The 23,813-nt window shown below is 45.0% G+C and overlaps 1 protein-coding gene across 8 annotated transcripts in view; it reads right to left on the bottom strand.

The window, feature by feature from the left end:
• LOC135912998 (death domain-associated protein 6-like) overlaps positions 1-23,813 on the bottom strand; it is a 149,753-nt gene that overhangs the window by 18,997 nt on the left and 106,943 nt on the right. For all 8 annotated transcript variants that reach the window (XM_065445614.2, XM_065445616.2, XM_065445615.2 and 5 more), the window contains 2 exons: positions 21,875-22,065; positions 16,141-16,525 (listed from right to left, as the gene is read on the bottom strand). In XM_065445614.2, the coding sequence (XP_065301686.1) occupies positions 16,141-16,525; positions 21,875-22,065 (576 nt within the window). The remainder of the gene's footprint in view (positions 1-16,140; positions 16,526-21,874; positions 22,066-23,813) is intronic.

The raw sequence follows: 23,813 nt of genomic DNA, 5'->3' as shown, positions 1-23,813 counted from the left end.
CCCGATACCCAACATTGAGGAACGAATTGAAAGAGTTAGCGCTGCTAAATACATTTCAACTATAGATCTCATGCGGGGGGTATTGGCAAGTTCTCCTTTCAGAAAGTGCCAGCCGCTATGCCACATTCATCTCACCTGTAGGCACTTTTCGCCCTCTCGCACTCAGCTTTGGGCTGAAGAACGCACCGTTTAGCTTCTCTAAGTCAATGGATATTGTCCTAAAAGACTTGCAGGAGTTCGCCTTGCCATATCTTGATGATGTAGCAATTTTTTTGGACAGCTGGGAACAACACGTATCGCATCTCAAACAGGTGTTCTCACGGTTGAGGGAAGCCGGCTTAATGATGAAAGTTGGGCTGCTGAGCACGAGGTCGCGGGATCGAATCCCGGCCACGGCGGCCGCATTTCGATGGGGGCGAAATGCGAAAACACCCGTGTGCTTAGATTTAGTTGCACGTTAAAGAACCCCAGGTGGTCAAAATTTCCGGAGTCCTCCACTACGGCGTGTCTCATAATCAGAAAGTGGTTTTGGCACGTAAAACCCCAAATATTATTATTAAATATTATTATTATTAATGATGAAAGCGGAAAAGTGTAGATTTAGGTGTTCGCAGGTTACTTATCTGGGCCATGTTGTCGGACAGGGCACGAGATGGCCGGCTGAGCTGAAAATAGCTACGATTGGAGAATTTTCCCAGCCGGGCACGAAAACAGACCTTCGTTCATTTTTGGGACTTGTGGGGTACTATCAACGATACATTCCAAATTACTCGCAAATGGCAAGTCCATTAACGGATGCAATCCGAAAGGAAGCACTGAGTAATGTGCACTGGAATAAAGAATAAGACAACACTTTCCAAGGTTCGAACACATTATTAGTATCTCATCCTGTGCTTTGTGCACCAAACTATACAAAGGAGTTTAGAGTATGCCAATCCCGTACATTGCTATACAGTCGACTGCCATCACATCGACCCTGATGAGACAGACTAAATTGATCGAATTATTCATTGGGTCAACTTAATCAAGATGGAGAAGGAACACCAAAAGATATCGCCGAGTCATCTGGCAGTAGTATTTGCCCAATTTTAACATACCCCTATCCAAATGTGTGCCCATATTCTATGTGTCTAAAGTAGAAAATTAACATAGAAATGACATTAGAACTTCTCAACAAAGTAAAAATCTAATGTGCACCCAATTCTTTAGCAATAAAAATGGGCAAGGGTCTAATATGTGTTGCAGAATGGTAGCCAGTTTCATGAGAACAAATTCACTGCATGTATGTATGTCTCTCTCTCTCTCTCTATTATTATTATTTATCAGTCTGTACTACAGATGTACTAGTACAACTGCGTTTTGCGGTAAAGCATACGAGTGCCGCGATGACAGCTTTGGTTTCATCATCCAATTGCACCAAACTGGCAATGTTTCCACTCAATTTTCTTGGAAATAAAAAAAAAGAAGTATCAGGTAAATACCCTAATCAGACATTGTGAGCTACAGTTACTGCTTTAAAATCTTCCTAGGGCAGGCCAAAAATAGGCATTTTGGATGAGAGAACTCTGTTTGTTCAGTGCATTCACTGGCCCCTAAGCTCTGCTGAAACAGACGCTGCCACTAAAGGCGTTGCTATTGGAATCACCAGAGGGGTCAAACGTGTGCACACTGACTGGTCAAGTTAAAGTTAACCGGCAAAAGCCAATTTTGGGAGCAAAATAGCAATAGTTTGGGCTCAAAGAAATGCTTGGGCGCCGGCTGGGATCGAGGGTCCCTGCCACACTTCAACATACGGCAGCCCTTGAACACATAAAAGTGTACATTTAAAAACTTTAGACACTTGAATAAATGCGATTAAGCATATACAAGTTTACACCTTGTTAGATACGGCCAGCCAAGCACCTGTTGCCACTGTTTCATGCAAGAAATCACCCACCATCCCAACCACATTTTAAAGCTTTTGTGTGAGACAGCGAGCATTGTAGGCCCAACGGCGCTGCACTGCGCACCATTGATCTTCAGCAACCTGTGCACATGTGCACGAAAGTGTGGGTGCGTGGTTTGTCGTATTCGCATCCCCCGAAGCGCATGTGCTGTTTTACAAGTGGCCCAAATGTTGACACCACTCTGCTGTCATTCTCAGCGAGTTCATTGATGCCCTTCCAGAGACTGTGAATCATCTCTGGAGAATCATTGTCTCAGAACCACAAGGAAAACTGGTTGTCACCGTGACAGCAGGGCCAACGTCTCATGCGAGGGAGTGGATGACATGTGGGGAAGACCCAAAGAAGAACAGCCCCTTTTCCCTCCGGTGGGAAGCAAGTGTTTAAAACCAAGAGTACACATGTGTGAGGAGGATTCCCAAGACGATTCGCGAGCAGCACTTATTTGTTGCCATAGCATTCATGTTTCTGTTTTGTAATTTTCCTCTTCCTGGCATAATGCCTGCAAAAATGTTAAATAAACCACCAGGTAATCTTCCGTCTTTCAGTGTCTACATCCCTTCAGCATGCTTCGACATCTCTAGCCGGAGAGCATCGGAGGACACTGATCTGGCAGAGAGATGGAGGAAACCTTCAGACCTCTCTTGCAATCAAATAACCTATATTTCAACACAAGGACCTTGTGGAAACAAAAAGCACATAACATTTTTTACAATGGTTACATCTCCTAGTTTCAGTTTTTGGTAGTTGTCGCATTGCACGAGTCCTACTTTAATTGTTCATGCTCACCCTGTATGTTTGTTGTAATACAGTGCAGTCCGCTTATAACGATACCACCATATATAACACTATATCGGCTACAACGATGAGTCGACTTCATAGTATCAATTTATGCATTAGGGCTATGAGAAAAAAAGAAACATACATTATCATTTGTTATTCACCGCATATCGGATACATCAATTGAGATTCTGCCTTTTGGGCGGCGCTTTCCATGCAAAATAATAGTGAAATTTGCGTTGCTAAGTTCCCCTGAACCGAGACAAGGCGAAAACTTTGCAAACGCGAGTTTGTATCTGCTGCCATTACCACGCCGCGCGTCCCGCCAGTGCGCCGATTGCGAAAGCTGCAGAGGGCATCGCAAGTTGACACAGCGTGCCACAAGTGACCAGCTGTTCGCATCCGCGTCGTCAGCAAGCATCCAGAGACCAGGGAAAAAAAAGGAAAGAAATTATACAGATCGCACTGTGGCAATCAATGTAAGCGAAGCTTTTCCAAGCTGGATGCTTTGATTAATAATAATTGGCGGTGATGTTGATTGCTAAAGCTTAATTTCTTCAACATTTAGGCTAACACGAGAGTGGTGAGTTGCTGTTAAACGTTACCTTGCGTCCTGTTTGTCTGCGTAGTACACAGAACACACAGGCAGAGGTGTTTGCTTGAAGCATTATTGTGCACCATATTTTATAACCTCCGAGAGGGTTGAGCATAGTCATTGCCTCACATGGCACATCACATTGTGGCAGAAGCATTACACTTGAATTGGATTATGGGGCTGTACGTGACAAAACCACACTCGAATCATGAGGCACGCCGTAGTGGTGGATCCGAATTAATTTTGACACCGTGATGTTCTTTAACGTGTCCCAAATCTAAGTGCACATGCATTTTCTATTTCGCCCTCGTCGAAATGTGGCTGCTGCGATTGGAATCAAATCCATTACGTCTAGCAATGCCGTAATTGCAAAGCTAATGCGGTGGGCAGAGAAGTATTGACTTGACAGTCGACCGCTTCCGTAGTGTCTCCTGGACACTGCGGTGCGCTTTAATTAATGTGGTTCTACTTCTGCACGCCCTGCGTAAGTTGCCCGCTTGACATATTTGCTTGACGTTTATGTTTCACAAATAGCAGCAACATACTGTACCGTACCTTGAACTTAAGCTTATCCTGTTTCCCCACAACGGCTGTTGTATTGGCCTTGAAGGTCACCACAGGAGAGACCGGTGCTGCTATCGGTGTGACGTAGCAAACGACGTCACGTGACTCGCCTTTGCCGCTGCCAGCCACACCAACACTGCTCGCTGCCTTTCATCCTGAAGGCAGTAATTTCGTTTATTGTTTCAGCATGTTTTACTGCTCGGTGCCGCTATGCCGAACGTATCTGATGGAGCCCAGTGCGAGTTTTCATGCGCACCCCAAAACCAAGCAGCAGCAGGATGCATGGTTGATAAAGCTGAGAATGGGAAAGCAGGCCAACATTCATTATCACGTGTGTAGCAAGCACTTCTGCGAAGATTTTGTGCATGGTGTTGGAGCTAAAATGTTAGGTTAGTACGACGTGGCACTTCCCGGGACTGGACGTATTGGAATTCACGTTTATTTGAGCCAGGCTGGAAAAGACAGTGTCTTGTTCGCGGAGCAGTGCCATCGCAGAACCTTTCTGTACGGCCCTTGGACCGTCCAAAACACACCGAGCTTCGCCGGAATCAGGAACTGGAGATAAGCTCACAGCTGATTTCCTTCGGGTTGCATAACTTGTGGGAGGTTACGCGCAACGTGCAATGCGGAACCTGATGATTTGCTAGCCTTTGTGAAGCGCTTGGTGTGATTTCATTACATAAAGTTTTTATTGCATGGGCAATTATATGGACACTCCAAGCACATTTCAGCCGTCACCGTGAAGTTCCGTCTAAAGTCCAAGGGCGATAACACCGTCCCCACGCAATATTATGCAAAATTGCCGTGGGACTGGTCGCTCGAGGCACTTTGTGTGTGTTCGTGGGCTTCTTTCGCGCTCGCAAAAACTTTTATGTCGCATGTATTGAGCGACAGTAAGCTAGATCAGCAGTTTTTCGTGTTGCTCTACAATTTTCTCATTGACACTTTTATTGGAATTATAATATTTTAGAAGTTGATTAATTAAGACTAATTATCTGATTAGGCTGAATTTGTCCTCATGCTGTTCCTTTACGCTGCATATTCGAACGTGGTCAGCCTCACACACTGCCTCTCCTTCTTTTAGCAGTCGTGATGTGCTGAACTGCTGGTCAACAAATTGGTTGATGCTAGAGTGGCCGGCAGAGTCACTGGAAATGAAATATGGTGATCGTAATGAAGAGTCGAGCAAGCGATGCGCAGTGGACTTGCAGCGTGCTCACTAGGTATCAACAGTGAAAATACCCTGCGCAGAGAAGCGCAAATAGGGAAAGCATGGACTGAGGACACAAAAAATATAATCGGTTGAAGTTTCACTTATTAAAATATATCAGTGATAAATAATTGTCCCGCGACAACTTTGGCGAAAGTGGCACGCCGCACTCACCACGACGAGTGGTGTGAACAGTATTGTTATTGCGTCAAGAGTGCATATGGCTACCTTGATTAAAGGTCATGCGAACTTAATAACCCATATCAAAGCATCATATGCGTCACCATTTAATTACACACTAAAAACTAGGGCAAAGCATTGCCGTGAATCATGCATGGCAATCAATGCAAATCGAAATCTGATCTCTCGGCCGCACACCATGCATGCAAAAGCAAAGGAGAGGTACGTGCAATCAGGCTTGCCTTAGCAAACATCAACGTACACGAGATGTGCGAGTGCTTTGAGTTGTAGATTACTAGGTAAATTTCATAACCTCTCCCATATACGCGAGTGGCCTCTTCACATTCGTCGTCCATGGCGCTGCGTGCACACGCTCTGGCAAAAGTGGATGATGCCGTACGTTGGCTCGTTAAGTACCTTTGTTGGCCTGAACATTAGGTTGTTTGCAGCTAAGACACACACATTAAATGCTTGCAACAGGAAAACAATGGTAGCTGAACGGGCTGAGCCACTGGAGATGTCAAACACTTTGCAATCGCTATCACATGATGTTTTGTACATCGCGGAGGGATTCCGGCAGACGGTGCCATGCTATGTCCTCAACGCCAACAGTAGTGAGGTTTCCTTGCCTTCTCACATCACCTTCCCACCTCTCTTGTATAGGAGCTGCCTCTTCTTCTCTCTCTCCTTCTTCTCCTGTCTACAGTTCTATCTTCATCCCCTCTGGTCTCGCACAGCAGTAGAAAGGGAAGCGCTGCAGTTTCTGCAATGCTTCTGAAGGGAGTCGCGGATAATTAATGCTGTCAAGTGGCTAATGTGGCAATGAGAGGGCATCATGCAATTCGATGCGGTGGGGTGAAAATGAGTTCCTCCTGCGGCCTTTCCTTTCTGAGTCACGCCTGTCATCTATATACACGCTATGAACCCTACCCCCCCCCCCCCAATGCAGTGTGCGCTACAGCAGCAGCAGCAGCAGTGGAAAAGTCGAAGGAACAGGCAAAAAAAGCTTCACTTTAAAAAAAGAAAGCGAGAGGCAAACCGCACTTACGCTCCCTTTCTACAATTTCCCTTTGATATGCACCACGGAAGCAGCGGTGAGTGCGCAGCAAGGCGCAAAGCTGTGTCGCTTGAGACGACGCTGCAAATTTTGCAAGTTTCAAAGCATGAGCTCGCTCAGTCGATGACATCGATGACTGTGGAAACCACGAGCGTCACGATCATGAAAGCTAGAACCAGTGACCATGCCAATCAGCAGAAATGGCGGGCTTCATGCGCCAAAGCGAAACCCCCCACGTGTGAAACCAACACAGTAGCAGCCGCTGACATCACCGAACTCTGGGAGCATGTCGCTACTAGCGATAAAATAGGTCGTGCATTGATGGAGGAGTTTCTGAGTGCAGGTAGCGCTGCCTCGTTTTGCAAAGAATCTCCAGCAGGGTGATCATCGTCGCGACAGACAGCGGCATTGTGCGACGGAGGCGACGACAGCAGTTGCAGTGACAAGATTGACAGTGGCCCGTCTTTGACACCGGCCGCAATGTTCACGCAAAGTGCACTGTAGTCGATAAAATCGCTCATTGCTTTCATGCATGCTGTTAGATACGGGACCATTTCCTGAGCCTACTTCGAGTTCACCAGACCACATCGAATCGCGCCACAGCTAATTAAGGAGCGCAGAAGCACGGATACCACATTCCCTAGGGGTGGCAGGCGCAAACAAGTTGGCGGCCCTCACCTCGTGTGCCGCAGGTGGAGCTATTCACTGCTTGACTTTTCCCGAAAGTTTAAGCGAGAGCCTGGCACCGTTTCAGGTAACTTGGGTCCAAGAGGCAAGACGGGTGTAACGCACCGTGAAAGCCTGGCAGCGTCGCCTCCATCCGCCTATTGTGACGGCGCATTGCAAGTCAGCAAGGCAAGACCTCAGGGAGAAGTAAGCCCTCGGACAATTGGGGACCAAGCAGTGACCCTCTCCGCCGGCTGTGACACCATTGCACGGGCACCTACCATTGGCCGAAAATGGCGACACCTGAACTGGCTCGCCGATTGGCCAAAAATGGCGTCACCTGAGCGGGCTCTCCCATTGGCCAAACGTGACGTGTCTTCGAGACACTGAAGGGCTTAAAAGACACAGATCGAGAGCATTCCGAGAGCATTCCTTCATTCATCTCTTTCGAGCTGCTTGCCATGGGCCGCAGCGTCCGAGTTGCTGCCGGCCCGTAATAACTCTATGACCGTTGATTTCTTGGTCGTCTCACTGTAAATAATGTAAATAAACCTCCAGTTTTTCATCCCGAAAACCTACTCAACTCTTACAATGCTAAATTATCGCCACCAGTGTTCGCGCAGCCAATGGACGGGATGCTCACCACAGGTGTCAACCTGAAACTCGCACGAAAGCAAGCGCAGAGATCTGGCTATTTCAGCACGCCTAATGCTTGACACGCTGTTTAGAGGTACGAGTAAACGTATCATTTTTCACACCCAATTTTATTGAACGTCAATTTTTTATCGTAAGTGGCAAATTTGGTTTCGGAGCTACGAGGGTATGTTTGGCAGCTTTTCTTTTTTTAAGGCAGTCCAGATAAAGCGATAATCAGTTATAACGATCAGATTTTTCATTCTTCTTTATATCCTTATAAGTGGACTGCACTGTATTCATAATCAAAACATGCTTGAGCAAGGTCTTTGTGTTCGGTATAAAATGTGCATGTAACGAAATGCACAAATACATGGCTTTGAAAGACCCGTACATACTGCATCTTCAGTGCAATTGTACAACTCAGGAACGAGAACACTGGCTTCAAGCAAATGGCTTCTAAACCACAGTACTATATGTGCACTAATTGCAAATGCTTCAGTGCAAGACTTGTGTAGATGGTACATGATGTCCAACCCTTGGGTTGAGTCTACTACATGCCTGTCACAGTGCGGCATGTAAATGCACTACCACTTGGATGGTTTGAGAGGCAGTTTTGAACCTTTGCCAATTAAGCTGCATCCATCAGTCAGCAACTACGCATACCATGAAAGCAAGCTGAAAGCTCCTCTCATGACATCAATTGCAAATGCAAGCAAAGTTTTTTTCAGTTGGACATACAGAAGTAGCATGCAGCCACACATTACAAAAAGTGATTCCTGTAGAACATGCAAGTTCGAACCTCCTTCACTGCTATTTATTATGTATAGTATTCTCATGTTGCTGAAGTCACCTGATGTCATTTCAGCAGAGTCACAAGAAAAATATCCTGCTTTAAATTTGAAGTAGCAAAAGTATCCACCTATTGCAGGAATAAACACTGACCACTGTTGCAAAGTGCACTGCCATATTGTTTAAGGTCATATGACAGGAAAGAGCAATAGTTTCCAGGGGATTCCACATTAGCTACAATCAATCTGACTAGTAGTTCACCATCTAAAATGATCTGGCTAACTCAACTTTGAACAATAGGACTACGATCACAATTAGCAAGCAGGCGGTGAGGGTTAGATGGCACGGGAACACAGTGCCTGCTATCACTTTTGGACCTGCGTATTAATTCTAGGGCTACATTTAATGAATAAATAGGAAGATGAGCAGTGCATACCATACTGTATCGAGTCGAAGAACATCGGGTGTCCTGCTACCATGTATTACAATGCTTGAGGCATTTCACTTTTTGCTGGTGGTTACTTTCATCAGGTTATCACAGTTACCCCGCAATCACTCTCATGCAAAATTCCCTTGCTGTACCAGCACCTTCACTAACACTGCCACCACTTCTATAGTGAGACCAGCCGATCATAATTAGGCTGTATGTGAGCCACACATACTGTAGTCATGTACCATCACACTGGAATGAAATGCGAACAAGAAGGAATAAATAAGAACACCTCTTACATCTGATTACTTAAACGTGATATGTGTGATCGTGGCAGTCTGGTGATAAGAGTGCTCCAGCCCCAAAAATAAGCCTCTGTAAATGAATGAAAAAAAATTTGCCTTCTAGTAAGTGTAGTCTCATCTTCGCATTTCATTTTGGCATGATAATGCATTGTAAAATAGATGCAAGCACCACCAAATCCTGAGGATGATGCATTTATATACAGTAGAACCTCGTTCATACGTCATGGAAAAAAATGCATGAAAAAACGTACTGACTGGGAAAACATACCATCTGAAGTTACTAAAAAATCTCACAGACTCAACTGTAGTTGACATCTATCATTATAGTGCGAGACTCCGATACGCGCCGAGCTAGTGGGATCCGAGCAGCCAGAGAGCCACGCTGTTGATTTTGCAATGTCACTTGCATTCCTCAGATTCTTCCTGGATCAAGAGCTTCTCTCAGCGGGGGAACCTTGGTGGGAAGCTTTTACATGCCCACATGGCGCAAACTGTTGCAGCATGTGTGCCCGATCACGCATCCAGCTGGTGAAGTCCAAGCAATTCAAGATGCACATAGTCATTTTCTTATTAAGCAGTGTTTTAAGAGGGTTACGAGAAACTGACACGAAATCAAGCTGGTGAACGACGCTGGAATACGGTGGCTACAATACTGCCAACACGAATCATGATGGTCACTTCATGCAGTGTGCAGCAGGGAATGGTGGCATGTTTGGGCTATTGCCTATTCAAAGTGTGCAGTAGGCTTCAAACAGCACTGCACCCCACATGCTGTGAGACAGATAGTTGTTTATTGCCAATGCAGCTTGTGACTGCCCATAAGGAGATTTGCTAGTACAGTCGAAACCCGTAGTAACGAAATCCCGAGGCAATAAAATTCTCGCCACAATGAAATATTTTCAGATCCTCGGCGAACAACCATAGGAGTCAATGCATTTCCTACGTAGCGACAATGAAACTTTTTTTCGACAGCAATCCCTCATTAACAAAATTTTCTGAAATGACCGTCCGCAAATAATCTACTCGCGTAACACTCATTTTGTCCAGAAACTGCTGAAATGCATTTGTTGCGTATTTAAATTGCATAAACTACCGCCACAGCACACTTGCGTGGCCACCGCCATTATTGTTTGCAATAAAAAAAGAGCCTCACGACACCTCGTGAGAGGCAACAGCAATGATGCTTTATCAGTGGGCTTTGTGTACCGCCGCACATGGTCGTGTGCTCAATGTCGTCGGTGCTAGAGTGCATCAACTGTGTGTCTGTGTGCCAATTAGTCCATTTGCTTTGCCAGCCCGCTAAGATGCTGCCTACAGCCAAAAAGCGGAAATTTATGACACTGCAGGATAAGGCTGCAATTACTGCTCAAGCTAAAAAGGGCAGGAAGAAAATGGATACCGTCGACGAATTTGGAATTGCGGGCAGTTAGATATCTACGATTCTGAAAAACAAGACCTCCATTCTCGGTGCCCTCGGAAATGGTGTGAGTGTGAAGAACAAAACGGTGAGTGCTGCGGCATTTCCAGACGTAGACAAGGCAGTGTTTGCATGGTTTTGTGAACAGCGTGCCAACAAAGTGTTGTTGTCTGGCAGAGTGCTTCAGCAGAAGGCGCTGGACTTCACGTGCATTCTCGGGCACGCTGATTTAAAGGCTAGCCCTGGCTGGTTGAGCCGTTTCAAAGCCCGCCGCGACATAGTGGCCAAAGTCATTTCCGGGAGGCAGCAGCCGTCGACCCTGTGACAACATCGTCGTGGCTGCTGACCAGCAAAGAAGTATTGGACCAGTACAAGCCCTTGGACATTTACAACACAGAGGAGACGGCCTTATTCTACAAGATGCTGCCGTCAAAGACCCTGGCCTTAAAAGGCCAGAAATGCCACGGGGGGAAACACAGCAAGCGGCGTGTAACAATTTTGTTGTGCACTAACATGGATGGCACAAATAAACGGCCACTGCTTGTAATTGGCAGAAGCAAGAAGCCCTGCTGCTTCAAGGGAAATCATGGGCTGCCCGTACAATACACCGCGAACCTGAAGGCATGGATGACCCGGGCCATATTTGGCAGCTGGCTCGAGGCCTTCGAATACGGACATGCGGAAGGCAGACAGGTCGGTCTGCCTTTCTTTTAGACAATTGCGGTGCCCATCATGTTGACGACGTGGAGCTTGGAAACGTGAGATTGTTTTTTCCCCACCCCCCCCCAAAACTGCACTTCGTGCTGCAGCCGCTCGATCAATGCGTCATTTGTAGCGTCAAGTGCGCCGGCAGGGAGAGGCTGATTCAGCGTCTGCTGCTGAACCTCCAGTTGAAGTGTCCTACCATAGTGGACATGCTCATGGCGCTTGAGATGGTGGCCGTCGCATGGGTTGCGACTTCGCCAGCCGTGATAACTAATTGATTTAAACATGCCGGCTCCATTGCCACTCGGCAAGCATCATGTGCTGATCCAGTGGCATCGCAAGAAGATTCACCTGAAGGTGCACTCGATGACAGTGCTGACGGCGCAGTGCTGCCATCGCTGGCCCACGCATGGGATGAACTTTCTGCTGTGACAGACGGTGTTACGGATGGCCTCAGCATCGATTAGTTTGTTCGTGCAAATGAAAGAGATGACTGATGAGGTCATCATAAGTAGCGTTTGCGAAGGCGCCGATGACGCCGACGACCACAAGATACCTAATCATGAGAAGATGGCGAACCCGCAGGATGTGATGAATGCCTTCGACGTAATTCGTTCATTTTTCGGTGAGCACGATGACGAAATGGCAATGGACCACTTTTTGCACTGCGAATCGAGTGCAGTAAAATTGCTGCAAGGCAAGGCTCAGCAAAGTAAGCTGAATTGCTTTTGGCAATACATTTTTTTTTTTTTGCAAGCCAATTCCCTTTCCTGTCTTTTCTGCCTCATTCTTGCACTAACGAAATTCCCACAATAGCAAAATTTTTGGCTTTCTCTGGCGATTTCGTTATTGCGGGTTTCAACTGTACACGAATAGGAAACTGGGTGCGTGCCGGCATTTACACTCGAGGCGGGCATGTGAGTATTTCGGGGAAGCTGCTGTGGCGGGTGACCATCGTTCGCGATCGCACACCTGGCACTTTTTATTGTTTACAAGGGATCTAGTGGCCAGAAAACGTATCCCGTGATTGCAGTTTGACAATGTACTGAACGTTGGTGCCAAATTACCGCATTTTTTGAGAACGTATGAACCGGCTAAAGATAAGTGTAACTGCATTGAGTTATTTTTTGTGTTCTTGATCACGAACCTTGGTGGCAGGAAATCGTACATAACGGGATCGTATCAGCAAGGTTATGCTATATATAGCGAAAAGAGATGAGCAGTGTCAGTTAAGAACTGCGACTGTTGCATCACTACTGTATCTATACGCTATTAAGTTGTATCTATTTTTAGTGGAAACAAGTTTTGTCACAAACGAGTGTCTTCAATTCATCACTACCTGTTTCCATATCTGTGCCGACCATGTGAAAGTATGCTTGCAAATGATATTGGCCATGCCATTATGCAAGTAAAATGCTGCGTTATATGCGTCATCAAAAATGCTTCATTGTGGCTCTGCACAGGCACTTTAAAGATTTTACATGCAGGAAATCTCCTCTCAGCATGACTACTGCTAGTGAGTAATTGGCTGCACTTCAGAACTAAAAGACTTTTTAGCAGTAGCTGCAAGCAGCCATCGAGCAAAAGCCAAAGTCAAGCGAAATTTGTATGATAAAAGCACCATGCAATTCAAATAGTGCATTTTCATCTCAACCACTCTCTCCTTTGTCTTTTGACTAATTGCTTGAACTTTATGTGAGGGGCAGGAACTATGCAATATAAATTTTATCACTATCAAATCGACACTGCTCTTGACAAAAGCACAGGAAAGTTGCTGATGACAGCATATATTTAGCTTACTTTATCCATCAACAACTGACTGCTCATATACCGGGCATGCAAGGAATTTTACATGTTGACTACTACTCAAACAGCAATGATATTTCAGATAAGAATCAAAATACGTATGTGTTCCAAATTTCTTTACGTTGCTTTTACCTCCGTCTTCTACAACTGTTGAATAAAGCCATCTTAAGCCTCAACTGTTGACTGAATACGGTTCCTATAATGGCCACTACTCAGATTGGATAAGGCATGTTGATGTGGGAAAGCACTTCCACAAAAACAGCCCTTAGCGAGTTTACAGTATTGTGTGGCTGTTCTTTACTAGAGAGTTTTAGTTTAGGGGACGCAAGGCATTGGGGCCCCTAGCGCTTAGGTGCGTTTGCATTTGCGTACGCAAGCAGAAACACATTATAGGTTAGCGGTCCCAAACGCAAGCCGCAATGAGGTCGCATGCGCTCGCAGCGCAATTAACGTCTGATCTTTGCTGCGTTATCATTTTTTAAAACATGGAATCAAGCATATGAATTAAAGCACATAAAACTATTCTTATTAAAAGCAGTTAATAGAGAGGTTTAGTGTGTCCGGTAGTCGGGCAAACGCAGGCTGGTGCGTTGGGGCGGAGCCATGAACGGGAGCGGCCTGCATGGTGCAGCCACCTGGTGGCGCAAAGCTCAAATCGACAAAAACAGCTAATATTGCAGTAACCAAGTGTATTTTACCTAGCTGCGGGTATAATGTTTTGGCAGCAACACAGTTACGCCAGTGCCAAAAATTTACACCAGCAGCGAAGTAGAATAGACTTGGTTACAGCAATATTAGCTGCTTTTGTCCATTTTAGCTTTGCGCCGCCAGGTGGATGCACCATGCAGGCCGCTCCCATTTATGGCTCCGCCCCAACGCCCTAACTGCGTTTATCCGAATACCGGACACGCTAAACCTCTCTAATATATATAAAAGACGATGTCTGTCGACACTTGCTTTTATTAGATTATTATTGCTTTTACTAGGTTTATTAGATTATCTACCCGCTAGCTACTCGTAAGTTCTCCGACACCGCGAGAGTCACGTAGGTAATGTGACCACTTAGCGGTAGCGATGTTTTCGGCCAGCCAAACAACCCAAGGACACAAGTAGATGTAGCAGTCTGGGCATGCGCAGTACCGTCGCCCCTAGTTTTTGCGTACGCAAGCTGCTCTCGTCCCCTAAACTAAACCTCTCTACTAAGTCGGATACAACTTAACTCTGTAGTGAAGCCCTGTCCATGCCATCATAACCAACAGCCACCTTTCCTCCGTAAGGCTGCAAATAGTTCATACTTCAAACTTTTTCTGTTACTTCAATAAGGCGGTAACCACAAAAATAAAGTTATTAGCGCATAATTTCATTCGTTTTCGCTTGTTTATTACAGTGAAACAGTGAAAGCTTAATTTTTTGAAGCGTGATGGTTTGGGCTAGTTGGTTTTTCATGAGACTGTGTGGTGCAGCGCAAAGCGAGACAAGGGACACAGGAAGCACCTTTCCTCGTTTCTTCCTGTGTCTCTTGTCTCACTTCGCACTGTACTGCACAGCCTAGTTCATTATTGAATTGAAATAAAATGCTTGCTTCCCTGCAACTATTTATTATCAAGTTTCACTTCAATCGGCAGTGAAGTTTGAAGAGTGAAATGTTCAGTCTCCGTACTTTTTGTCCATGTCTGTTGCACACCTCACCAATTCCGCCGATGAAAACTCTTCAGGAACAGCAGACGCTCTGGAGGTATCAAGTATGACGCGATTTTGAAAAAGTCGCATGACGACGATTTTGTTTTCTTCTGTGATTAGCTGGCAGAGTAACACAACCCTGCGGGATCCGTGTGCTTTGGTTGCCAACTGCTGTTTTTTTTTTTAAGTTGTATCCTGCTATACCCCACTCAGCCACTCTCCCTATGTATAGTAGCTTAACAAGTTTATATTGAGAACTAGGATACCACGCTGAGGGTGACAAATCCACAGAAGTTCACAGACTCTTATATCACACAGGCCCTGTGGAAGCAAGCAAATAAACTACATAAGAGTAGCACCTAATGGTATCATGTACAAAAAGCTTGGACTGTTGACTCTGCCACTTCAAGCTGCTCCACAATGGCCATAATTGGCTTTTCAGTGTTCTCGGTCATCATGGCCACCACCTGCTGAAGAAACTCAACCACCTGAATAGCATCCGACTACTAGCACCTCTTACTTCTCTTTGAACACACGACAATTGGCTAGAGACGGTTCTCAGTCAAAAATATTTTAAATATAGACACTTAGGAAGGTAGTGATGTCCATTTGCTATGACCAGCATTTAAGGCAACTAGGACAGCGTACAGCTTCATCTCCTGCATCAGATTGGAAGCTGATATCCTGGAATAAGTATGCATGGTAGGCGACAGACAAAGTTAGGCATCTAGATAGATACGAGAATGTTAATGACCAGATCGATTCAAAGCCATGTTCTCAAATACCTCATACAACCAGTAATTGAGTACACTGGCTATTTTACAAGGCTCCATTCCATCTGCGAAGCTCCATTCAGAGAACACATTTCCACACCTCCTCCAGTACTAAGGGAGCAGAGAGAAAGGCAGTGTTCAACTTCCTGTCATCACCAGTTTTGAGGTTAGTACAGCAAGAAGTATTTTGTCTATTTTTATTCTTTTCTGATAAAGAAAATGTGTAAATCACACCACTGCAATGTGAGCTTACTTTTTTCGAAACATGCCAGAAGTGGTGTTAGCACCTCAGTATCTTAACATTTGCTTTGCAAAATGAAGAGGCCAGCACAATGTTCCCTTTCAAGAGCGTCTATTCACATGCGACCATCAATACAGCTGGCAACTATTCAGCACTAGTGGAGTTGAAAAACAGCAATAGTAGTTGCCTTATTTCAGTAACAATGCTAAGGGGGTATCTGTGAACAACACTTGCTGGAAGCAGTCATGCTTTGCAGAGAAGCCACCGTAAGAGAAATATGGAACTCGTTGACTACATTGCCCAGTTAGCTTGGTACATACTGCATAAACTAAGCTGCACATTGAATGCATCATTACTGCTTACCTTCATTCAAGCTTCTGTCATTCCCAAGGCAATCCTCTTCAATAAACCTCGAATATTTCTCTTCCTTGCAATTTTCCCCCTCATCTTCACTGTCTTCAACTTCACTGCCGTTATTTGACGCTGAAGACAAGTCACAGATGTCCTGCTTCCCCTCCTGTGGATCCAGTTTTGTCTTCTCCTGCTCAACAGGACTTTCACTAAGACTGGTGTCGTTCTCAAGGAGGCTCTCGCAGGGGGCCCTCAAGTCATCATCATTATCATCCTCATCTTCATCTTCACTCCCACTGTCATCACTAGGCTTTGGGGACTGGTCACAGTTGTCCTGCTCAACCTCCTTTGCCTCCAGTTTCAGCTCCTCCTGCTTGGTCACATACACCTCTATCACCTGGACATACAGACAAATACCCTTAACTGGCAAGCAGAACAGCAGTCTCAACATGCTAGCCTTTACTAAACAAATATCTGTGCTAATCCCTTGAAGATTTGCTGTTTAATAGCAAATACAATGCAACCTGCTTTCTTTGCTTTGGCACTCGGAGTCATCTTTTTAAAAAGGGGCGGGGGGGTTACAATTTTAAGGCCATGTTGAGACCATTGCAACAATTCTAAAAAAGAATGCACGTGGTTTAACGCACCAAAGCAACATACAGGCTAGGGTAGATGGTGCAGTGGAGGGCTCCAGGTTAATTTTGATCACCAGGATATCTTCAACGTGCATCTAAATGCAAGCACCTGCCTGTGTGTGTCTTGCATCCTCTTTTCATCCATGTCTTTCGCACTGCTTTACCATTACTTATGTTGAACCAACTAGCCCAAGCTTTTATCCTGGTCAAGTACACGAGCACTGCCTTTCTGCCCCATTCAAATGCAGCTGCTGCAGCTGGGAATCAAACCCACATCTTTGGACTCGTGACCAGAATGCAATACAATTCTGACACAGCACTTCTAGAGTGCAGGCCAACCATTGCAGTACAGGCCAACCATGCAGTGTTCAGCACCCATTATTAGAAAAAACTTATTCTCAAGAATGCACTTGAGCATTCTCACTATCCTTGCTTAAAAGCATGGATAGTGAGGATGCAGGGGATGCATGACAGCTACTGCCTCTGCGTTGTAAAATGTTGGTCAGCCAGCATGACATTTTCGTTATTAAGAAGACCAAGTAATTTGCTCTGTGTTGACACAATATTTTATCTTTTTGTGAAGTAATGAAACAGGAGAGCTTGGGTTCTACCCATTACAGACATGAAATACCTTTCTTGCAGTTCAGTGAAATTTGCCACATGTCCAAGCAGTTCATACAGTTCTCAGTTCAGTCATTCAGTTGAAGCTGATCATCAATCGAATAGATAAAGTAATATGCACTCATTTACATAAAGTCTAATTTTAAAGGGCCCCTCACCAGGTCTGGCCATTTTGAGCTGACAAGCGCAGAGCATACAATGCGTGCTAACAATCGTGTCTGCAAAGAAGTACATCATCGCTACGCACCACCCAAAGGTCTGAAACTTCAATCTGAACGCCGTTTTCCCTTTCTCTCGCAGCGACCGCGCTCCAAGCCAGACGGTGACTGACTACGTCAGTCGTGTGCCTGCACCTATGTAGTCGTGTCCACAATATGACGTCGCTCATGGTGACACGTGACTTCGAGAATTATTCAAGGCAACATCTGTTATTTGTGTGATCTGCTGCTTGAATTGATGAATTGAAGTTTAGAGAAATAATAAAACCACAACCGGAATGTTTGCGTGTTTTTTTTGTTTTACTTCGCACCGAAGCAAGAGTGATGTACTTCCGCTTGGTCTGCTTGTACCCACGGTCATGCAGTCACGTGTGCAGCTACCGAAACTATGCCATTTTCTACCGTATTCCAGCTCGTGATCATGCTCTGCGATCCGCTTGTTCTGCCTCAGTATTTGTGTAGCACTGAATTATACTGCTAGTCATGCATGCTTGTGCACAGCGCGCAAAATCGGGCGCTGTGCAAAACGAGACATCACAACAGGTTGCACGCAACGCTGTCAGCAAAAGTGCGCAATGCCGGAAAAAAAAAAAAAAAAAAGCTGGGAGAAAAAAGGCAGGGCCCATGACATATGCGTCATGCAATCCTCGAGGTTCGGTATGGGAGAACGCAGGGAAGGAATTTCGCTTGCAGAGGCTAGACGGGGCGAGTGGAGAGTGCAGTGAAGCTCGCCGTCTGAAATCATGGGTTTGCGGCACTGAAATATTTCTATCTCGACTATTATTGAGCCAATTTCAAAATTTTTTGCGGCAGAACACTCCCTAGAGGACATGTAACAACTTCTAGCATATAGCCAAAATTTGCTATGGGGCCTGGTGAGGGGTTCTTTAACACTGCAACTGTCAACAATATCATCATACATTTTAGTAAGAATCACAACATGCACAACAGGTGCTGAAGCTTGAGAAAGTTGGATTCAGCGCAGACCTTCAGGAAATGATCGAAGCAACTTGAAGCATGTCTGAAGTAACTCGTTTGCAAACCGCATATTGAAATCGAGATGTTAAGTACACTCGGCCAAAAAATTTTACAGAACACAAAACCTGAGAAAAAGCTGAATATCTGCACAGCCTTGCAACACAGCCTAGTATTCGCATTTACAGTCTCTACCAAGACATGTGAACAACACAGCGATGTTCTGTTTTACTGACTACTGTTACAGGCTGCTCAGAAATTGAACATTTTCTGAGATCCCATAATCAGTTCATCTGCTGAGGTTGACTGTACAACTGCATCGAGTTACATATCTGGACTATTTTTTCACATGCATAGCAATTCATGAAACGATTTTAAATCAAGAAAAACAGTGCCTACTTGACTTACATATTACTTATGACTATCAAACTCAAACTATGTTGTCTAGCTCTGTTACCATGGAAAAACCCCACCTGAAATGGTGCTGTGCCAGCAATAAAACTGAATCAGTATCCCGGAGCACAGTAATCTGCTTGTAAATTATCAACATGCACAAGTCAGTGCCTATAGGCCTATTTACAGCTGCTTGTCACCCTGTCCGTGTAGAGGATTCACTTTTGACACTCTCCAGTCACTTGGTAAACGACTGCTAGAAAGCGATTAAAAAGTGACCAAGGGACGTATTCTGAAACGTTCGCCGCGGCGAACTTTTCGCACTGGCCACGCCTCCGCCGTAGCGGCGCGCTCTGAATGGCTGCTTTGACAAAACCGGAAATTCAGGTGGCGCAAGTGCATTTCCGGTTTTGTCAAAGCAGCCATTCAGCGCGCGCCGCTACGGCGGAGGCGTGGCCAGTGCGAAAAGTTCGCCGCGGCGAACGTTTCAGAATACGTCCCCAAGTCACTATGATGTCGCCAGATCTTCAAATACTTAATTTTTTTTAACTGGAGTAACTGCTTGTGTGACATAATGATTGGATAAGTTTGTTGATTTAGCTTTATGTGGTACAAATAGCTGCACACGAGCGCGCACTGTGTTCTTAAACTTTCAATTCAGTATGCTTTCTTCATTATTCGAAAAGCTACACTGAAGCAAAATACAATTTACAACACAAATACAAATAAATGAAAAGCGTCACAAATAGTAACAAGTTTGTTTCGTGCATATGCGTCTTTTACACCCTGCTTAACTTTTTCGTTACCACGCCTATTCAAATCGATCACCGGTGATCGATGCTTTAAATTGCTGATTTCGACATGTCGGAGCCGTTTCTTATCCACTTTAAGGCCATCCAGTATTTAGTACAGGCACTGCACTTTCATAATCAGTTTAAAGTTTTTGTGCTCCGGCAACATTGCAATTTTTGACAGACCTTTTTTAGAACTAATGTGCGTATGTTGTAGCGAAAAGAGGCGTAGTTGTTACCCACTGCCACGCTCGAGAAAAAAGCATGCCGCTCATGATTTCGCCATGCTAGCATCAAAATTTTGTAACTAAATGACTCCCAGCAAGTCACGAATTAAATTATACCGCCGGCTTTGCCATCCGACAGAGCTGAGCGGTGATAATTAACCGAAAATGACACCATCTGTTCACTAGTAAGCTTTGGTTTGAGTACGAGTCGTTTTATTTTGCTAAAATGTATTTCTGAAGGTCCGCCGCATGTCCAACATGTGGACTTCGCTTTTGCAACCAGTTTCCAAGAGTTTCCGTAACGCTTTTCTCGTAAAATTGCGGCAAGAGCGCTGCCAGTGTCACTGCGCAGTTATCGAAAGTCGCTTCCATGGCGTCGTCCCGCGCAACTGCGTCGTGAAAGAACCATCGTGCTCGAAACTATGCTACAGCCACATTTCAATTTAGTAATGAGGACTCAAGTTATGATTCTGAAGATGACAACAAAGCAGATTCAAGCTCTGACAGCGACGATGTTTTGAGCCAGCATGGGACATCTGCAGCTGTTCACCGGTGAGTTTCCTTTACGTCCTTGAGCGGTCTCCTTTTTTGTGCGCACTTATGTGCCAACTTTGTGCACGACCTGAGAGCTCTACTGATTATCTTCAGGGTGTATACTTCACTTGGTTATGATGTGCTACCATCAGCAGCAAAGAAACTTCCATTAACGCCAAGATTGCCACTGGTAGCACATCTCGGCCCAGCACTATGTATCAGCGCAAGACAGTTTACAACCGGCGTGGGATTTCTTTCTACTCTTCTCTGCAGAGGTGATAAAGACAACCTGTAAAAATCAAACACATATGCTTGGATGCATAATCTTGTAGTTGCCTAGCTACGCTGAGAGCAATCAGTCCTGGAAGAGGTGCATGACTCTAAACGAACTGGTGAAGTGAATTCCTTGGACTTCTTATTAGGCCATCCTCAGAAGATGCCGAAAAGGCAGAAGTGCAAAATGTGTTACGAGGACTGCAAAGCTGAACAAGGACCAGACGTATTGTGGGAAAAGTGCGGCGTGCACCTATGTTTCACAAAATCCAGAAACTGCTTTACCGCATGGCATGAGCGATGAACTGGTCGTCTTTAGTTTCTTTTTTGTATCCGAGGAACGGCGGTGTACTGAGCATTCGTTTTTTCAGACACTTTCCTGGGTTATTTACCTGTGAAATGTATATATCCTGAATTTCCTTTGATATTAATGGTTTTGTAGATATCATGTTTTATTATTGTTTTTATCAACTGGCAGCAAAAATTACGCTTTCTAGAATTTTTATGTTTTACCTAATACATTTTTTCGTTTGGCAACGCATGTTTTTGGAAAGAGCATTTCATTGTGCACAATATGCTACGCTGCAATGTTTGCTGGAATATTATTTGTAGTGGTAAACAATTTTTTTCCAGGCCCTATAAAAATTATCATTTTCTAGCAGTAACGAAAGAGTTAAAGGGAAGTAGACTGACTAAAATGTGCAGCATTTTCATTTACAGTTTCCCATATTAAACCCTTCTTAACCGTTTCATTCATTCACCGAGAGCACTCATGCAAGGGCTAAACAAAGCTAAGCTGGCAGCAAGAGCAAAGGAGGAGCAGGGACACAAAGGTTCTTCAGAAATAACATTGTCATGCATGCAATGTCCAGAGCAAAGTTAGAGCATCAGATGAAATCTTCAGTGCAATAAGATTTGAGAATAAGCAAAAGCAGAAATGGGACGCACATGGCATGCCAAATGGGAAATCATTTATGTTTGAACACCTAAAATAATGTCTGACATGACCATCAAAAAGACAACTCAGCACAAGAACCTTAAAGCCTTATCCACAGCCTTGTTTAGTTGTGTATACTTGCCTCATCAATCTTGCGCCGAGACAGCTTGGCATTATTTTCGAGCTTTTTGAGCAGCTCTTTGTCACTTTCAGCTGGATCACCCGTGAATGCCGAGCCTGGCCCATCCTCCAGGTAAGCGAGGGCATCAGCGAGCTCATCTCGTTGTCGTCTTTTCTGCAACTCTCGCCCAACCTCCTGGAACACATCTTGCGCTGCAAAACATTACGCCCCCACCACCCACACTAGTTTAGCCAACTATTTCTTAAAGCCATGGTGAAGCAGAAAAATGTTTTCCCGCAGTAGCTCTAATATGGCAGGAAAATATTACTTCTGTAGCAACTTTAGAACAACTGACTTCACACTTTCGTTGGCTTAATTAAATGTACAAAGCTTAATCGAAACAGAGTAAATGGACCGTATACAGTACAGTAGAACCTCGTTCGTACATTTAGGAAAAAAATTGCGATAAAAACATACAAACTGGGAAAACATACAAACCAATAACTAAAAAATCTGACGAACTCATCTGTATCTACAGAGCGTGAAGCATTGCGCTCACAAGACGCCGGCGTGGGCGGAATTGGTGAGGCTTCGGTGGCCCGCAACACGTTTCATAATTTTCCTATTATGTAGTGTTTTAAGACGGCATCGAGAAGCAAACGAAATCAAGCTAGTGGTCGACATTGCCTTTTGCCGAACCAAAACATGAAGCCCACATCTTGCACTGCCTGCAGCAGCGAACGGCAACACATTTGGCTTATGGCCTACTAAAAGCGTGCAGTATGCTTCCAATGGCACTACGGACCACGCACTGTAAAACAGATAGGCGAAGATGCTCACTGCAATAGAGTTGGCGGAGATAGCTGTGAATGCGGCATGAAACAACCCAGGAGGTGATTTGCTGGTGCCGGAGTAAGAAACTGAGAAGGGTGGTGGTTCAGACTAGTTGGTTTTACATAATGTTAAGTGGTGCTGCGCGAAGCAGGACAGAGGGACACAGGTAAGACGAGGACGAGCGCTTAGTGCCAACTGAAATTTTACTGTTTGATACTGAGGTTTATACAGAAAAACAGAAGGAAAGAAAATATGTGAAATGCGACCTAAAGAAGAGAGATACCATCATCACCTACTGTTCACGCTGACATTGTATAGATATGCCAATTCCCTTTGCATAAGGCCAGGGATGGCTATACCCCTGTCACACTGGACATTTTTATGTCATTAGATTCGAATGACATTTGATGCAATGAATGCCATTTGACCTGTTGTGGTACTACACAGGAAAAACTACTGTCATTCAGTCATGATATCAATGACGATGATTGCAAAAAAGTTGGTGAGAAAACTATAAAGTATGAGCAGAAAGTCTGAAAAGTCAATCTATTTATTTTAGTATAGATATGGGACATAGCTTCACTGAAATAACACATATATAAAACTATTTCCAGAATATCTGGCCACCAAAAGGTGACTTAGCCAGCTTAGTAGGCATAGTGTTAGATATGGAGCTGTTTCCTGCGATTACTTCGAGTTCCCCAAACCACTTCGAAACGCAGCACAGCTAATTGAGGAATGCAGAAGCAGGAAAGCACATTCCAGAGGAGTACCAAACAAGTGCAAACAAGTTTGCGGCCCCCAGGTCGTGCGCCGCCGGGATTAGAAGGGCGCCTCGGACAACGGAGCTCAATCGTCCCCCTTTGCCTTTGAAGAAGGCATTTGCCACCACTGCGGCGCCGAGCCACCGGGAGCAGGTGGGCCCTTGTGCAATGGAGCATGAGCGCCCCCCCCTCCTTCTCCTCGTTAGAAGTGCATTGCCGGTCTGCGAGGCAAGACCGCAGAGAGCCGCCAGGTGTGACACCGCGACACGGGCGCCTACCATTGGCTGAAAATGGCGTCATCTGAGCGGACTCTCCCATTGGTCGAACATGACGTGACTTACAGTGCTCGAAAGGTTTATAAG

The sequence above is a fragment of the Dermacentor albipictus genome, unplaced genomic scaffold (assembly GCF_038994185.2).
Source record: "Dermacentor albipictus isolate Rhodes 1998 colony unplaced genomic scaffold, USDA_Dalb.pri_finalv2 scaffold_13, whole genome shotgun sequence".
NCBI classification, from domain to species: domain Eukaryota; kingdom Metazoa; phylum Arthropoda; class Arachnida; order Ixodida; family Ixodidae; genus Dermacentor; species Dermacentor albipictus.
Note: the sequence above shows the minus strand (reverse complement) of the source record. Positions and strands in the feature narration are given on the sequence as shown.